This window comes from Lemur catta, chromosome 2, assembly GCF_020740605.2.
Source record: "Lemur catta isolate mLemCat1 chromosome 2, mLemCat1.pri, whole genome shotgun sequence".
Lineage (NCBI taxonomy): Eukaryota > Metazoa > Chordata > Mammalia > Primates > Lemuridae > Lemur > Lemur catta.
In genome coordinates, this window is record NC_059129.1 from 60,014,859 (window position 1) to 60,033,133 (window position 18,275).

Below are 18,275 nucleotides of genomic sequence, written 5' to 3' on the forward strand. Positions count from 1 at the left end.
ATTCCTAAGTCCTTGCATTGGAACTCCTGCTTCCAATGACTCCTGTCTGCTTTTATTCACATTCACGTTACAGTCGGTTATATCTGTCCCTCAGTCATTGATTTTCATTCTCTGGTTCTCTGCTATATTTCCCCTCCCCTGCAGCCTGGAGTAGAGCCAGGGCTATTGAACTTCCTTGCAATGTATCTCTTACCATTTGCAATGACCAAATGAACCTGCACACATGCACACATCCACACACACAGTGCACATACCGCCGAAACTAAAACCTCATGCAACATTACCCTTTCCACATGTAATGTGCTCCGATATTTTCTATTCTTTTTCTATTTTATTAAAAAATTAATGGATTTCACAATTTTCTGAAGGATTGCCATGCATATTTTGAAGAACACTAACTTAGAGAATAAAGGACTATAGATATGACATATCAACAGGAACTAGGATTGGGGCAGTATCATTAGGAGGGTTGCCATGAATGTCCATTCTCTAATCCCTCTCCCACTCACTAATACCCACATATGCATCCTTACAGGTAAACACATGCAAGTAAAGTGAAAATTATAAACTTTCACCTATTCACCAGCCAAGAACAGTCATGTTTTAAACAATGGGGATGTAAGACTGGTTGGGTGTTATTTATGATGGTGTCTACTTAGGAATAAAAATTTGGATCAAAGAAAACTTCCTGAGACTCCTCCAAGCTCACCTGAAGACAGACACTCCACCCTTATGTATTGTTGGTCCTGTCCAACATACTCTATAAAGTGCACTTTTGCTTCTATGGTCTCACGCACTCAGGTTTGCAGAAACTAAGAGACTGGCAATCATGTCAGGGAAGGCCATGGTTCACTGCTTCAATGGAAGAAGCAGATTGGAGTCCATCGGATGGCTTTTGGTGCAGCCGAAAAAGAAGGAGCCTCTGAGTTAGGTCATCTGAAATGGAATCTAAACATTCTATACCAAAGTACTTTTCCCACCCGAGCCAGGAGACTTTCCTTACTAGATGCTTTGAAAATAGTTTTGCCTTAAAAAAAATCCCAGTTATTAAGAAATAGATGAATAGACATGACCAAATTAATGATTGAAATTCCTGCCCACCAGTGAGCACAAGCACAACTAAAAGAAACTTAAGACACTAATCACAGGATGTGAATTTTATGTGGATTTGAAATTAGGCAAACTTAAAAAATAATTTATAACATTTATGCAACCATTAGATATTTAAATAACAGTTGGTATTTGATGATATTATCAAATTATTATTAATTTTTTAGCTTGAAGACATATTTTGACTATTTTTACATAGTTGTGCTTTAGAGACACATCTTGGAATATTTAACAAGGAAATGATAATATCTAGGATTTCCTTCAAATTATTCCAAGAGGGGGAGAGTGGGTGGGCATATAGTTGAAAGAATATTGGCTTGAGTTGAAAAATATTGAAGCTGGGTGATGGATACAAGGAGCATTATTATACCTTTCTGTTTATTTTTACACATGATAGAAATTACATAATAAAAGGATAAAGTAAAAATAAATGTAATTCAAGTTAAAATACAACTGCAAATGAAGGTCAGGGAGAAAGTGGATTGTAACAAATTGTCAAGTAAAGATTTAGTACATTCATGCAGCAATTATTTTGTTGAGCACCTATTAAGAGATAAGTTCTGTGCTAGGTCCTGAGGATTTGCTTATGAAAACAAAATTTGGCTGGGTATGGTGGCTCATGCTTGTAATCCTAAAACTTTGGGCGGCCCAGGCGGGAGGATTGCTTGAGAACAGGAGTTCGAGACCAGTCCGAGTAAGAGTGAAACCCCCATCTCTGCAAAAAATAGAAAAATTAGCTGGACATGTAGGCCTGGCTACTTGGGAGGCTGAGGCAGGAGGATCGCTTGAGCCCAGGAGTTGGAGGTTGCAGTGAGCTAGGCTGACGCCACTGCACTCTAGTCGGGGCAGCAGAGCAAGATCCTGTCTCAAATAAATAAATAAATAAATAAATAAAGGCATATTAAAATTTTAATGAGTTTATTTGAGCATTCAAACAATTTGTGAATGGGCAGAGAGGAAACTTTTGTAAGGTGTCTGTGGAAGCAAGATAAAGAAAATATGTTTGATTGGTTAAGGAGGAAAGTCCCTACGTAGAGGTTACTTGGTGGTTTCTGATTGTTTAGTCTTAAATTTCATTTTACCGTTTACTTTGGGTTTTCATTAGCTTAACAGGAACCCTAGGCACTGGAGCCATCTCAGCTTAATGGCCTCCCAATTAAATTAATTTTTGAAGAAAAGGATGAGCAAGACAGACGTGGCTCCTATCCTCAGACAACTTACATTCTGGTGAGGATGCAGACAAGCAAATGAGTGATTAAAAGAAGGGATGGGAGCATCTAAGGAACACTCAAGTATTTTACAGAGTTGAAATGTCATTCTTTTTTTTTTTAATCATTGTGGGTTTTTAAAAATTAAAAAAAAATTATTTCTTAGAGACAGTGTCTAGCTATGTTGTCCAGACTGGTCTCGAACTCCTGGCCTCATGACATCTTCCTGCCTCAGCCTTTCAAGTAGCTGGGACTACAGGCATGAGCCACTGTGCCCAGCAGTTTTTTTCATTTGTGCAAATTTATAGGGTACACGTGACATTTTATTATATATGTGTATACAAGGCACAGTGATCAAGTCAGGGTATATTTAGGGTATTTATCATCCAAGTACAGCACATTTTCTTGTAGTCATTTGCCTCTGAGATCAAACATTGGATTTCTTCCATCTAACTGTATGTTTGTGCTCTTTAACCTACTTGTCTTCATCTGCCTCCCTCCCCCCATCCTTCTAGGTCTCTTTTATCTATCTTTCTGCTCTCTACCTTCATGTGACCACATTTTTTAGCTCCCAATATTGAGGAGGACCATGCGATATTTGTCTTTGTGTGCCTTGCTTATTTTACTTCAGATAATGACGTCCAGTTCTACCCATGTTGCTGTAAATGATATGATTTCACTTTTTTCATGACCGAATAGTATTACATTGTCTATGAAATGTAATTATTAATATTTTGTGTATGAAATGCTATTGCTTCCAGTATTTCAACAGGACATGCTGGTGGGTTTCTGGGTGTGACTCCGTGGAGCGCTACCCTCCGGAGGTGTCCCTGGGACAAACACTTGCCTGTGCAGACCCAGGCTCCGCATGTGTGTGGCGGGGACAGGCAGGGACCTGCCTGGCCCTCAGGCGGCAGCAGGAAAGGAACGTGTCGGGGTGAGGTGGGGTTCTGTGAAAGGAACGTCCAGTTCACTTCCTTCAGGCTTAAGGCAACATATTTATCTAAGTGCTGGGAATTCACTTTCTCCATAGCTTCCTGGATGGGACTGTAGCCGGGTTCTTTCTCAATTTTATGAAGAAACAGGCACACAACAAATCCACAGAGTGCCATTCCAGCTGATTCCTTTCTATAAATGATTAACCTGCTTTCACGGTCATCCAGAATTCCGTTGCAGTTCAGGGAAGTTTCTGTTCAGAGTCACCAGGCAGGACAGCTCAGCACAGGGGGATGAAGTAGATGCCAACAGCATCCCAGGCTTCCTTGTCTCCATCCCAGCTTGACTGAAAGGGGTGCTGTGGCAGGGATGACTGGGTCTCCTTGCTCAGAACTTTCGGGGTCTCTGTGTCCAAAGTTTTATTATTACAGTCCCATCCATCACCATGAGCTTCACAAGCAACATCTCCTATAGCCATCACCTTCCTGAGATGATCACCCACCATTCCATATGTTTTGTTTTGTTTTGTTTTGTTTTTAGAGACAGGGTTTCACTCTGCTGCCCAGGCTAGAGTGCTGTTGAATGATCGTAGCTCACTGCAGCCTTGAACTCCTGGGCTCAAAAAATCCTCCTGCCTCAGCCTCCTGAGTAGCTAGGACTCCAGGTGAGCGCCATCATGCCTAGCTAATTAAAAAAAATTTTTTTTATAGAGACAGGATCTTGCTATGTCACCCAGGGTGATCTCAAAATCCTGGCCTCAAATGATCCTCTCACCTTAGCCTCCTGAGTCTCTGTGATTATAGGAGTTAGCCACCAAGCCCAGCTCCATTCCTTATGATTTATCCTGAATTGGACACTTAGTGTTATTTCTGGCAATAGCACCTTACTGTCTGTATAGCCTGATCCTATGTGATCGTGTAGATCCATACGAGACTGTTCCACAGAGCATGCCACAAACCCATATATTTCTACCCTTTTCACCAAAATATCTTCACAAATTATAGTAGCCACTGCAAAAAAGACTAGTTTTTACTTGGTTCACATGGGCCAGGCACTGTATCATGTATGTTTGATGCATTTAAAAGTAAGTTGCACATAGCAGTGCAGTTCACCTCTAGACGGTTCAGCTTGCAAATTACAACACAGAGTGAGTTAGAAATCAGAGCCAAGGCTGGAAGGAAGATACATGCCCGAGAAGAAAACAAACCCTATAAAAACTGCAAGCTTGCACAAAGGCCATTGCAACCTTATACAAAAATACTTCTGTAAGGATATCTTCCCAGGAACTACCTGTCCAAACATGCACGGACATCACTCTTCACATTGAACTTTGTAGCCTAGGATAAGTATTTGAAAACATATAATCCTCTTCCCTGGTTCCCTTTAAAAATCTTTGCCTTCCTTTACATCCCTAAATATACACATAGTTTACTATTGCAGACATATTTTCAACACAATACCTCATTGCCAGATAAATACCTTTTTCAAAAGAGCTCCTCTCTGTTTATTACTTAAGTTGACACAATGTATCCAAAAGCAGCTAAATGAAAAATTCTTAGACTGTCCCGCAAGCACACAAAGAAGGCATTAATGTGAGTATAAAACAGACTTTTTCTTGTTCTAAGGACACATATTAAAGTATTTTTCTGGTGACTGAGGCTGGAGGAGGTGAGGCACTGTGGGAAGATTTTTAACATCCATACTTACTTTGCTGTCACCACCATGGCTCAATAATTCAGTGACGTCCCCATGTGTCTGTAAGTTATTTATGTCAGTAAAACCCCTTCCACTGAAAGATGTAGGGTCAAGTTTGTAGTAATCTGCGACAGGAGCCACGAGAAACTAAGACAAACTCTCACCTATTCCCTCCACTACCAAGCAAATTCCAGATACCATAGCACCTTTTCTATAAATAATTAAAAAACCACTCCGGTAGTCAGTGGAGACGAGGCCACAGGGAAGTGAAGGTGCAGTCAGGGAGCCCCGTGAGTCTGTCTGCTCCTCACCCCTCTCACTGCGGGGAGCTCCCTCTGAGAGCAGGAGGGCTCAGTGTGCCACAGCCCAGACCTCCCGGGGAGACCAGCATTGTGGGCCCAGGGTGGGGCTGAAGCTAGAAATGGCTCCTAACCCAGGCACTCTGGCACGGTGGCAAGCAGGGAAAATATGATTTTACTGTATTTATTTATATGTAATTCACATGTATAGTCCGTATCTGGGAGGCCCAGGCCTGAGTGGCACTGAGAGAACTGAGAGTAAAGCTCATGTCCGGGGCCCCACACAGGGTTGGAGAGCACAGTGAGGATGTCCCTGTGCACCTGCAGGTAAGGGACAGCAGGGTCACCTGAGAGCAGAGGGTGGGTCTGTTGTGTTCTCTGTTGTGTTCCCCTCCTAGGAACACTGAAGAGTCCACAGCCATAACAGCTGTTTGAAAATGCATAAGAAAGAACCTTTCATTATTAGAAATAAAATGACTGTCCAAGGTAAGAAGAAAACTTTGTTATGCTGATCCCCAGAATGGTAACTGTTTTCCAGTGCACACCCAAAAATGTCAGCGGTAAATTTCTGCACTTGATTTTTTGATAGTCTATATGACAAATGTTACAGCACAATTTCTGGAAAAGTCAAACAAACCATATAATCTACATTTACCTTTTGTACTAAGTTTTTAATTCCAAAAAGAGGCAGGTCAGAGACACACTGGAAATCTGATTTCTTATTAGATCCTAATGAAAAAGAATAAATTTTAACTAAGTCAGCTCATAGGACTTTTATTATTTGATTAGCATGTATTAATAATTTTAAAAGTTTATTAGCTCTGCAATAGTCACAATCAGCAATTAGGCAAGCATGTCACTGTTGCAAAATGTTAGAAGATTAGTCTTGCACATGCTTCGCATCCATGCCTGCTTTATGGAAGCCTGAAAATCCTCTTGGCTAGTTCTAAACACTTTGCATCCAAGGGAGGCTTCCTCTGGCTGCCAGGCTGCAGAAACTTCTTCACAGTGGGGAGGTTGCTGATTCTGGTTTGCAGGGCCTGCAATACACAGACAACAGTCTCAGAGTGCAGCCCAAAGACCAGACCAATTATTAGACAACCCAGAAAATAGGAGCCCTGCCACTCTACACACAGACCACGTCCCCTCCTTGAGCACCAGTGTGGCGGCTGGGAACAAACACCAATGAGAAATGAAGATACAAGGAGAAATGAAGATATGGGAAAACTGAGCTGGGAATGAAGATAGTAGATAGTAAAGGCAAACATTGGGGCCAGTCCAACCATTTTCCCACTGATTTTGGACACGGGGTTGGGGGCAGAGTGTGTAGGGGAGGCCTGGGCAGAGAGGAACACAAGCTCTGACAGCAGGGACTGCAGTCCAGGGAGGGAAACCAGATGGAAAGAGACCTGCCCAGACAGACACAGTGTGGGAAGACAAGGGATCCCCCGGGATGATGGGAATCCCAGAGAAATCGGGCACAGAGACTGCAATGGAATGAATGGAAGTGGGGGGAGACGCTGGGTTCTGGGTCCTTTCATTGCAAAAGGTAAAATATTCATGGGGTATGACCCACCTGAAATTTCCATACCATACCAAGAATCTTATCATGCCTCGGAAACAAGGCCTTGAAGCTCATTTGGGAGACCTGGGGGCAGTGCCAGCCTGGAGGAGGCTGGGGTCTGAATGTCACCAGTCCAAGGGCCCAAATACCACATTCCGTCATGGGAGAGGAGGGGCTGCCTCTCTGGGGGCTGTGAAATAGTGAAACTGATCACCTTCAGCAGAGGGAAGTTGTTAGTAAGGCCGGGGTGAAGCTCTTCCACGTTGTAGATAAGTTCAACCAGGTGAATGTCAGCCCGGCTCAGCCTGTTGCCAACAAGGTAGTCTTGTCCGTGGCTCTTTAACACCTGGGGAGTTCGAGGCATCAGATCAGGCACACACGCACAGTCAGGCTGGGCACCTGCTTGTCCCTGAGCCTCTCCAGCTTGGCCCTCCCACCTCTGCGTCTTCATTGGCAGGTGTGAGACCCAGATCTTTCTCTACGGTCCCTGATTCATGAGCAAGAGTGAGAAGCGGGCTCTGCTCCCTGCTCCCCTCCTCGGGGGAAGCCCAGGCTCCCGTTTCCTCTGCTCATTCCCACAGCCCTGCAGAGTTCACACCTCCCACCCTCACTGCCATCTTCCACGTGTGCCCGGGTCACAGCACCTGCTGCGGCATGTTTCTGTCTGCCCCGCGCCCTAAAGCTCGCAGCCCTGAGGTTCCAGAACTAGCTCTGCTCTCTGCTCTCTCTCTCTGCAGTCTCCCGTGACAGCCCTCTCCACCCAGGATGACACTTCTCCTCCTTCCACTCTCCTCATTTCCTGGTCTGCATGCTGGGATCTGAAGTAAACCTGGGTGACCTTGAATTCATCCCTTGCCTTGCGGACTTGGCTCTGACTCCTAACTTATGCTGCATTGTAATTTGCAAGCTGAAGTGTCTAGGGGTGAACCGCACTGATATCTGCAACTTACTTTGAAATGCATTAAAAAAAATCTTCCTCTCCATCCCACTGCTATCATCCCTCTTTAGATACCTTCTCATCCATCTTGAAACACTACAATATTCCTCTGATGGGCAGCTGGTCTCATGTCTCCCTACACATGGAGTCAGAATATTTTCTAATGTATGGATTTCATCTTGTTCCTTTCAATCAAAGCCCTGTGTCTTCTCTAGAGTGTAGAAGAAATTCCGGTGTGCCTCAGAGATTTGCACAACCCATGTTTTAATTATGACCATGACATTTTTTTTGAATAGCGAACTCTAGGTTTGGGTCTAGTAAATTGAAATTTGTTGGAAAATTATAACTTGGGTATAGGTGGTACAATTCTTTTTCACTGTCTATTTTTATAAAATGGCCTGAAAGTCAGAGTGCTGCCCTGGGGCTCAGGCACACTCATTCAAAGTGAAGGTCACTGCTCCACAAATGCCCAGGGACTATTTTTCTATTGCCCTCCAAAACACTGAACAGCTTCACTTACTTTTTCAAAGGCAGGGAAATAGCGATTGGTTGTTTTCTCTTTGATCAAGGCAAGCTTGGCAGCTTTCTCTTCAGGTGGATGCCCGGGGAAAACAATGATCATTTCATTCAAATCTGCCACACCTTCTATATACATGTCAATCCTGAAAGACAAAAACAGCCTCACTGTCAACTACCTCCTGCCTTAGATTTTATGGTTTAAAGACCTAAGAGCATCAGGTAGAGGGAAAGTAATTCACCTGCAGTGGGTACATTTCATATGTCAGTCAATTTGGCATGATTTTTACGTACATAAACATTTATTACATAAAACACCCTATTGGGGTGGATAGGTTTCTAAATTTTTTCTTATGCACATGTGACCAAATACAGGCTCAAAGAACATCAGTGCCTATCTGCAGTTACAGTCATGAGCAAAATGGATAGATTTCCTGCAAGTAACCACCCATATCGCATTGAATTTGCCATTTCTATTTTTGATCATTCTGTTCTGTTCATGAACTCAGTGTGACTCAGGTGGCCAAAGACCTGCTGCCTCAATAACCTCAACAGTCCCTGGAACACCCATCTCGGTCATGTTCCTCTTCCTCTCTCACCATCCTACTCCTCCCAGGCACACGTCTCTGCCCAATGTTAGCAGGTCTTTCAACCATCCCCCATAAACACGCTTCCACAGCCCTCTCCAAGGGCTGCTGCCCTACTCCAGCCGTGTCTGCATTTCTCCCGACCCGACGTGAACACCCCTTCCCTGGTGCGATTCTTACACAGTTACCACCTGTGTGGACAGTAGGAGACCTTCTTTTCTTTTCTGTCAAACTGGGTTTTCCTCAGTGCTTTTTGAAATAACAGCTTTATTGACATATATTCACATACTATAATTGTCACTCATTGAAAGTACACTACTCAGTGGATTTTGGTACATTCATAGAATTCTGCAAATCTCACAACATTCTAATTCCAGAACATTTTTATCACCCTGAAAAGAAAATCTGTACCCATTGGCAGTATTCTTCATTTCTCCCCAATCCCCACTCCTCTAGCCCCAGGCAACCACTAATCTGCTTTCTGCCTCTCTATAGGTTGGAATATTCTGGACATTTTATACAAAAGAAATCCTACAAAATGTGGCCTTCTGTGTCTCATTTCTTTTCTGCAACATAATGTCTTTAAGGTCAACCATGTTGAGCATACATCAGAACCTCACTCCTTTTCATGACCAAATAATGTCCCACTGGGTGCCTGTGGCATATTTTGTTCCTCCATTCATCTGCCGCTGGATATTGGGTTGTTACTACTTTTTTAACTTTATGAATATTGCTGTTCTTTTGTGTACAAGATTTTGTGTGGATGTATTTTCAATGCTATGGGTGATATATCTAGTAGAGAAATTCTTGGGTCATTAGTAAGTCTGTATTAAAATTTTGAGGAACTTCTAGCAGTTCCAACAAGGTGATATTTCGAGTCATGAAGTCCTATCACAACAGGGAGGAGACCCCCGAGCATTGATGGATTTGAATACATCTGAGTGCTTCAAAACGTGTATCAAAATGTTAGATAAGCCCTGCATTTTGGGCACCAAGTTCTGCGAACCCTTGTTAAGTGGACCAGTCCATAGAACTGCCTGATAACTTGGTTTCCTGGTCATTATCCTTAGAATTACTGCATTGAGCTCCTTTGGGTCCTTTTTCCCCAGGTTGTCATCTACATACACTCCAACTTTGTATCCCTTGTCCCTGCCTGCTGGCTGGAACTCAGCTCCTAAAGGCCTGAGCACCTGGACCCAGGATTCCACCACCCTCCTGAGTTCATGGTTCATGAGTGTTTGGAAGCGTCTGTCCCGGTGCCGCACCCATGGGCTGCATCCTCGTGTATGATCACACTCGCCTGAACCCTCCCACGTTCCTCTTCCCTCACGTGCACAGGACTCTGCCAGCCTGGACCTCAGTGCCCAAGGCCTAGCCTGCTGCTCTCTGGATCCCCGTCACAGTCCTACTCGAGGCAGGACCTCAAGCGCTCCTAGGTCACCTGCTGGTGCGAGGACAGAAAATGTACCTACAGGGCTCTCTCCTTTAAGTCCTTCCCGTAGAGGTTGTGCTTGCTGGCGATGTAGTTGAGGATGGCTCTCGTCTGCACCAGCTCCATCCCATCAATCTCCACCATTGGCACTTGCTGGAACATCAGACGCCCGTCTATGGGAAGAAGGAACGAAAAAGGAGAGGTGACTATGCGCCCCACTCTTTCGGGATGAAAAGATAATTGGTGAAATGAATGAAGACAAAATGTAAAACAAAAAATCTTGTCTGGGAGCCTAACAACTGAAAGAGCATCCCGTTACTCGCATCCTGTAGTCCTTCTTTCTTTTATCAATTTTTCTTTTCTGTTTTATGTTTTTTATTTCCAATCCAGGCAAATGGTAAGTCCCTCATATTTTTTGTGTTGATATGTCTTCATGGACATTTTAGGAAGAAGTTGGGAGAGGTGACAACAGGGTGGCCAAGTGCATGTCATTTAAAATGGGAAGTTCCCAACGTAAGTCTTCTGGTTTTCATGACATTTCAGGTAGTTTCTGAGAGAAGTTTCTATGCACGAGTCTCTTTGTGTGCTCTTCAAATCTTACAGTATAACTAGAATGTCACCTTGTCAAACTGATGAGAGAAAAGAACTCAAGATGGACCTATATCTACTGCTTTCCTATAATGCATGTCCTTGTGTGTCCTTGCATGCGGGGAGCTGTGTGGGACCCTGAGCTATCACTGCTCGATCACGGTGCAGAAAGCAGGAGAAAGCAAGGACGGGGCATTCTCAGGGAGCTGGGGATGGTTCCTTTAGCAAATACTCAGTGAGGTCTGGCCTTTTTCAGCCCTGAGAGTTGCCAGACCTGCTCAAGGAGACACTCCCCTTCCATTTTAACCACTTTTCTCCCTCTTCACCACCCCAAATCACCACCCCCCAACAGGCATGGCCTGGTGTTAAGACTTCCCCATGTACCGTCTACTAGTTATCCTCACAGAGGCATTTAGATATTTGTTCTTACCATCTCTTAACTTATCCAAATCTTCTGGAGATGTTATATATTTCTCTTCAAACTGGAAGCAAAACAGTAAATAGGTTCTCGTTAGTCCATCCACAGGGCTATAGACTTTTACACTTGAATGGCCCCTGTCCAGAACATAACCTGGAGAAGGTGAGATTTCTGAGATTTGCAGGGACACACACTAGTCTGGCCATGAGCATGTGGAAATGCGGGTTAGACCCATGGAGAAGGGGGTCCAGGGGGAGCACAGAGCTGCTCACTCTTCACAGCAGCTCCCCTCACCTCCCCCCGGACCCCACAGTGTTCATGGTACGGTCATGATTCGGGATGGGAAGTCGCTGGAGGGAAGGGACTGGGAAGTTCTTCTAGTTATGGTGCTGCAATATCTCAGAAAATCCTGTGTCTCCAGGATAGATCAGAACAGAACCTGTGTGTCCCTGGCCTGGGGTGTGCTGTGGACAAAGATTCTGCCACCAAGCGGTGTTTGCTGTCATTTAAATCATTCTTTACCATTATATAATTTAAAAGAGGTTCTTATTCATCAAAAGGTCACGAAATTGGGGGTTTCTAACGTGCTCACTGCAACAGAGATTGTTGTGGATCTGTGATCACACAGGATCATGATGTATGTACAGATATATGACAGAGGTATACAAGTGAGGAGGTGTGTGTATGCTGGCAATTAACAAAGCATCCCTCCCGTTCAAGACAAACAGAGGGATGGTGGGTGGTCACTGCAGGAGTGGGGATGGGGTTGGCCAGTGTGATGTTGCTCGAGAGCCTGAGGGACTGGATCCTAACCATCAGCCTCTGGGCACCGGGAACCCAGAGCGCTGAGCGAGGGCCTCCAGCCAGCCCTGCCCCCCAGTCCCCTCAGTCAAGCTGGGATGGAGAGGAGGGAGCCTGGGTGCTCTAAGCCTTGCCCCCTGCACCTGCTGTGCTGCACTCACCCTGCCCAGGGCTCTCACACACCTCTGGACCACTGTGAGAGCGGCTTCTTCGTTTGTAGAAAGAAAACAACCGGGAATGACACTCTGGATTTGTTGTGTGATGGTGTCTTCATAAAATGAGAAAGGATCAGGCTAAAGTCCCACGTATGAACAAAGCAACAGAGAAAGTGCAATCCGAGGCTTCGGTCCACACGTTGCTCTGAGGCTGAAGGGGGCACACAGGTTCCCTGCACAGGACGCCTCCTCACCCTCACAGCCTCCTTTCCTGCTCCTGCCCCAGGGACAAGATCTCCTGAGCCTGTCCCTGCCTCCCTCCCTCACACACACTTGCTGAGCCTCAGTCTGCACAGGCAAGTGTTTGTCCCAGGGACACCTCCAGAGGGCAGCGCTCCACAGAGTCACACCCAGAAACCCACCAGCATGTCCTGTTCAGACACTGGGAAGAAGGGCCTTGGAACACTCTGGAATGCTTGGGTGGTCTCCTAGAGGCCCCCACTCCTCATTTTAATCAACCACTTACTTGTCTGTGTCCTCAGAGACATGAAGGCTGCTCTAGGGCAGGGACCAAGTCTGTCCTGTTCTCTGTCTACCCCAGGGCCTGGCACAGAGCCTGGCACTTAATAGGTGCTCAACAAAATAATTGCTGAATGAGTTTACTCAGTCTAACAGGAAGTTTATTACAATCTACTCCCTCCTTCCCCCCATTGTGCTTTATATTTTAATTACGTTTAGCTTCTCATATATTTCACCTTTTTATTATGGAAATTTCTAGCATGTATAAAAATACATTTAACATCCAATGATCCACTGTGTTTCAGTCACCTAGCTTCAATAATTACCAACTGAAGCCAATTTGCTTTCCTTATATGCCCAAGCTCTCTCCCTCTCTGGTCGTAATATAAAACAAATCTGGGGTATCATTTCATCTCATCCTAAATACTGGAATGTGTATGTCCAAAACATAGCAACTATTTTAAAAATAACAACAATATCATACCTAAAATCACACACAAGTACACTAAAACATTAACAATAATTCTTTAATATCATCTAATATTCAATCAATATTCAAGTTTTTAATTGTGTGGTAAGTGTCACAAATTATACTTTAAGTCCAAATTCAAATAATGTCCACACATTATGGTTAATTGATGTTTCTTTTGTTTCTTTTGAAAATATCTTTTAATTGTTTATGTGCTTTTGGAGAAATGGATTTCTTACATTTTCATTTGGTCCAGTCAGTCCACCTTTTTCTTAATAACTATGGATATTTTCACTGAAGGTAAAACTATTCATAGGTCATCTTGTACGGAAGTCTCCTGACTTAGAAAAGGATTTTAATACAGTTCGTTTTAGATATGACTTAAGTTGACCTAAGTCCCAACCTACCTCTACTCCAGCTGCAGCCAAGAGCCACCGGATGGACTCCATTCTGCCCCGTCCATCGAAGTAGTGAAGCTTGACCTTCCCCGGCATAATAGCAGTCTCTTGCTTTCTTAAACACGAATGAATAAAGAAATGAATGGGTCCACAGAAACCAAATGGACTTTAGGATGAATACTTGAACATCACCAGTAACACAGGAGTGTCTGCCTTCCTCATGGCAGGGTTGGAGGAGTCCCTGGAACATTTCCTTGGCCCAAATTCTCACCCATCAGTACCCCCCACTGTGAAAATGCACCAAACCAGTCTCAGGTTCCCATTTGTCCTTAATTTGAGAACCTAAATAGGGCAGCCTGGATCCCGCACAGGTGAAGGCCCTGGGAACCCAGGAGGGACCTTGAAACCAGAGGACATCCCTGACAGGGAGGAGCAGGAGGGAGCAGAGTCACTCTTCAGCTCTGGGTGTTAGGCTGGACTCGCTCCCAAGCAGAACTGGGGCTTAGTCTTGTCCTGACTGTAGCCAAAACCTAAATTTTCTCTACCGAAGTAGGTGTTCATTTCTTTTTTCTATGGCATTTCTATATTTTCCCACTTTGGAGTGAATTTTATTTCACAGTTGCAAAACAGTGTAGTTGCTCCATTAAGTTTATATCATAAGAAAGGGACCAACACCAGTTTAGTATCTACCACATAATATGCAACTTCTCATATTTATCCACATTTATTTGTCACAAAAATATTTCATATTGATTCTGTCATTATTCGAAGTTTACGGTTGAGTTTATTGATATCTTCAGAGGCTATGTTGCTTCGTAAACCTAGCACAGTTTTTATTTGACACCAAAGTCTTGGAGCTTCTTTATACGAATGTTTTGAAAACTTTGGGTCTTCACCTAGTAGCGGCTTGTACAATTAACACAGTGGGCTCTGACTAGCATTTTAAAGTCGCATGTCATAGAAAATACCAGCATGTATCAGGTGCCAAGGGTAAATTTTTCTGCGTGTGTGGAACATTAATTTATGTTGTGTGCAAGTGAGTGCACATATATGACTGCGTGCTCTGGGTGGTTGAACAAGGTAAGAAACACATGTGACTGGGACTAGCCAAAAAAGTTAAACAGTTGTTGCTCTAGTCTGCACTACTGACATTTTGGGGTGGGCAGTTCTTGCTGTGAGGGTCTGTCCCGTGCACTGGAGGATACTACAAAGCAGCATCCCTGGCTTCCACCCGCTGGTAGCATAGTGTTGTGCCCGCCCACCCCCTGCAACCCATCGTGACAACCAGACACATCTCCACACATTGTCAGATGCCCCTGGGGACAAAATCATCCCTGGCTGAGAACCACTGCTCCACTGCAAGGTGGTTGGAGAGTAGCACGCAGATGGGAGCCAGCGGGATCACCTCCCACAGAGACTGGGCCAGTTCAGCAATGGTGTCCAGCAAGCGTTAGCAGTGGTGTGACAAGAGCACAGGATTCATTAAAGCAAGGACGGGGAGGGACAACTTCAGTCTCACTTTTGGTCATCAGACCTCTGGTCAGAAAACATTTTAAAACGTTTTTGCAAGCTTTTATGTTTATTGAATTTTTAGCACAAATATATTTTTCTTCACACAATAGTTACAATTCTAAAAAGGCATGGGAAATTTGAATTTTTACGTGTTAAAATAACTTAAAATGTTCCAGGAGAAACTTTTTTTTCTTTCTTGGACATGTTTTTTCTGGGTTACATATAAATGTAAATGTATGTATGTCTCTTTTTGAAAACTTCCATTCACCCTTCCTAACTAACACCCACTGAGCAGTTTCCATGTCCAGCCATGGCCGTCACAGACACTGATGGCTGGTAGGGAAGGTACGAGTTTGATTTGGTCGCTGCCTCCAAAGGAGTTTAAATCTAGTGAGAACAACAGACTCGTGGACAACTGACAGAGCACCATGTGCCCAGCAGAGACTTCACTTAACAGGTTCCTGGGAATTCCAACCAAAATCATGATTGTCTTCACCAAGCAAGTCAGAGCAAGGGCTGCCGGGCTGGGAAACCTGAGGACCTGCCCCTGCCCACGTGGCTCCTACCGTCCAGGGTGGCATCGTCCAGGCTCAGCAACTGTTTTTATCTCTCAAATGTCTGCTTTCTACTCTTAGGTTAGGGTCACTCCTTGGAGTTGTCCAAAAATCTGTTTATGTATTTAAAAGTGCTTGTTCTTTATTACTGTTTCAATTTTTTCTTCCTTGGACACTATTTTTTTCCTTATGAGTATTGTTTTGCCCTGCAAAGGTCCACCACCAATGTGACGTTTCACAGGGTCTCTGTGAGATTCTGAAGCTTTCCTGTATAAGATCTTCATTTTACTAATTTTTTTAAGTTGGCAATTATTAAGGGGCACTACTGACCCTCATCATGTTACATCCTACTGAGTGACTTCATGTGTCTTATAAATACTGATTATACATCCTACTGATATGTGTAGAACCCGCCCCCATTATGTCCAGGGGGGTTATAGAGCTAGAGGAGTCTGAGAATTCAGCCCTTTCTCCAAGTGTGTGAGGATGTAATGAATACATTGAACACCAGAGAGAGAGCATGAGATTTGCTAGCTGGCTAGTTAGTGACAAAGTCTGGATTAGAACCGAGGTCTTCGGACATTCAGACTAGGTTCTTCCTGTCATATCTTATTACTGAATTTTCACAACCTGCAGAAGGTAACGTTTTTATGTGCCCCCTCCCCGTCACGAGCTCTCAGGAAGCAGAGAAGTTGTCATAGTCTGTATGCATGGGACACTGCTCAAAATTCTGTCCTGCTTCATAGGATAGGACACAGCTAAATTAAGAGCCATATCTTTTCGTTTTTTTTTTCTTTCTTTTTTTTAGCTTTTCCCTCATAGGGCTCATCATTTTAGAATACACTAGTATAGAGTAATTAAATAACAAAGTAGTATGACGGTAATAAAATAACCAATCCTGATTATGAAATCCACCGCTCTGCTGTTTAAACAGTATTTATCAAAGCAATGGAACTTGCCCACATATCACAAACATGAAGGCTGTGCAAAATAACAAAACAAAACAAAACATGGTGTCCCCAAAATCGCCATACATAGGGAAAATGGGAAATTGTAGCTAAATGCACCTTTATTTACAAAATATCCCTTACAAAATTTTACAAAATTCTTCCTTTATATACATTTAGCTACAATTTCCCATTTTTCCTGTATATGGCACCTTTGGGGACACCCTGTGGAGTGTCTTACCAGGATAGCTGAGGGGAACGTTTAATTTGGCAAATAGAAGGAACTTGCAAATGCTGTTAGACCAGAAACAAGACAGCTCAAAAGAAGGGCATCATTATTCTTAAGTTCCTGTTTCTCTAAGATGCAATTCCACAACACTTGCTGTAGTGTCCTATACATGTGGATTCATTTGCAATTTTCAGATTTTAAACTCTGCTCAGCCTTTGGTCCCACAAACACTGAACAAGTAATAGGAGGAGGAAGAAGAAGAGGATGAGGGGGTGAAGAACAATAAAAGGAAGGAGGAAAGAGGAAGGAGAAAGAGGAGGAGAAGGGGAAATAGCACACTACTTGGTGTCCAATCGCACAGTATTAATAACACATGTGAAAAATAAGCTAATGTATGTGAAATCGATTCTGGACATGTAAATTTAGATTCTAATGGGCAGCCATTGATGATTGGTTTCTCACCAGGAGGAGCGGGTTTAGAGACAGGAGAGGCATGCAGCCACCTGGGTACATTTTCTTTACATTGCTCAAGTGGGACCCCAAATGGGTGACCCTACCAAATGTAAATCCAGTATCGTTGCGTGTTGGCTCCTGCATGAAAACACTACTACAGCGCTTTTTAACTGCCTAAACAAATTGAGTGTAAGCTGCGACAATTGCATGGTGGCATTTTCACATTGCCTGTACTACTGTCACTCTCACTTTTCTCACACCATCAAAGTCACTGCGCTTGTTTTCTAAATTCCTGAATCTTATTTTTGTTTAAACCCATGTCCTTCACGAACTACTAAACAATTCTTGAATTGGTTCCTGGGCACACTAAGAAGGCACAATAAGAACATAAAATACCCACACAAGGTAACACACTGAAACACGCTCTCCTAGTGAAGCAGACACCAGAACATTTAGGAAGGTTCTTAAGGTCGGCACTAACCTAATGAAGTCCTGGCTGCGTCTCTGCTCAGCTCCTCCAGGCCAGCTCCTGAGCCCTGTGCCAGCTGCTTAAATGCTGGGACTCTCCTGCCTGCTGAACTGGGCGGACCCAATAGGGAACAGCCACTCCCACAGGGTTGAAGGCTCCAGAGTTCAGGGCTGGACTAGAAAGCATGACAGTCAACAGTGTTTCATTTCAAGGCTATCCAGAAATGCACAGTAAGGGATTTCAAATCTATTTGGCTGCCTCAGAAGGGCCCGGGGCACCAGGCTTCTTTGAACACTGTTTAAGGAGGATCTCATTAAATAGGCTGCAGGTTTAGGGCAGATGAGAAAACTTGTAGCGGACCGTGGCATAACAGGGTGTTGTCAGGGAAGGGGACTTGAGAGAGAGAATGGGAAGACTGAACCTAGGACCACTCAATGATGAATGGTGTTGCAAAATTCTGTAGACTGAAGAATCTAGCA

At 43.9% G+C, this 18,275-nt stretch overlaps 1 protein-coding gene across 1 annotated transcript; it reads right to left on the reverse strand.

Annotated features, from left to right (window-relative positions):
- Nucleotides 1-6,006: 6,006 nt before the first annotated feature.
- LOC123632949 (glutathione S-transferase A1-like) lies at nt 6,007-17,916 on the reverse strand. Its single transcript, XM_045543746.1, has 7 exons — nt 17,809-17,916; nt 13,642-13,747; nt 11,303-11,354; nt 10,325-10,457; nt 8,270-8,411; nt 7,027-7,158; nt 6,007-6,288 (listed from the first exon to the last, which is right to left on the reverse strand). Exons 2-7 carry the CDS (start codon nt 13,726-13,728, stop codon nt 6,163-6,165), a joined length of 672 nt encoding a protein of 223 aa, XP_045399702.1. The 5' UTR covers nt 13,729-13,747; nt 17,809-17,916; the 3' UTR covers nt 6,007-6,162.
- Between the last annotated feature and the right edge of the window lie 359 nt (nt 17,917-18,275).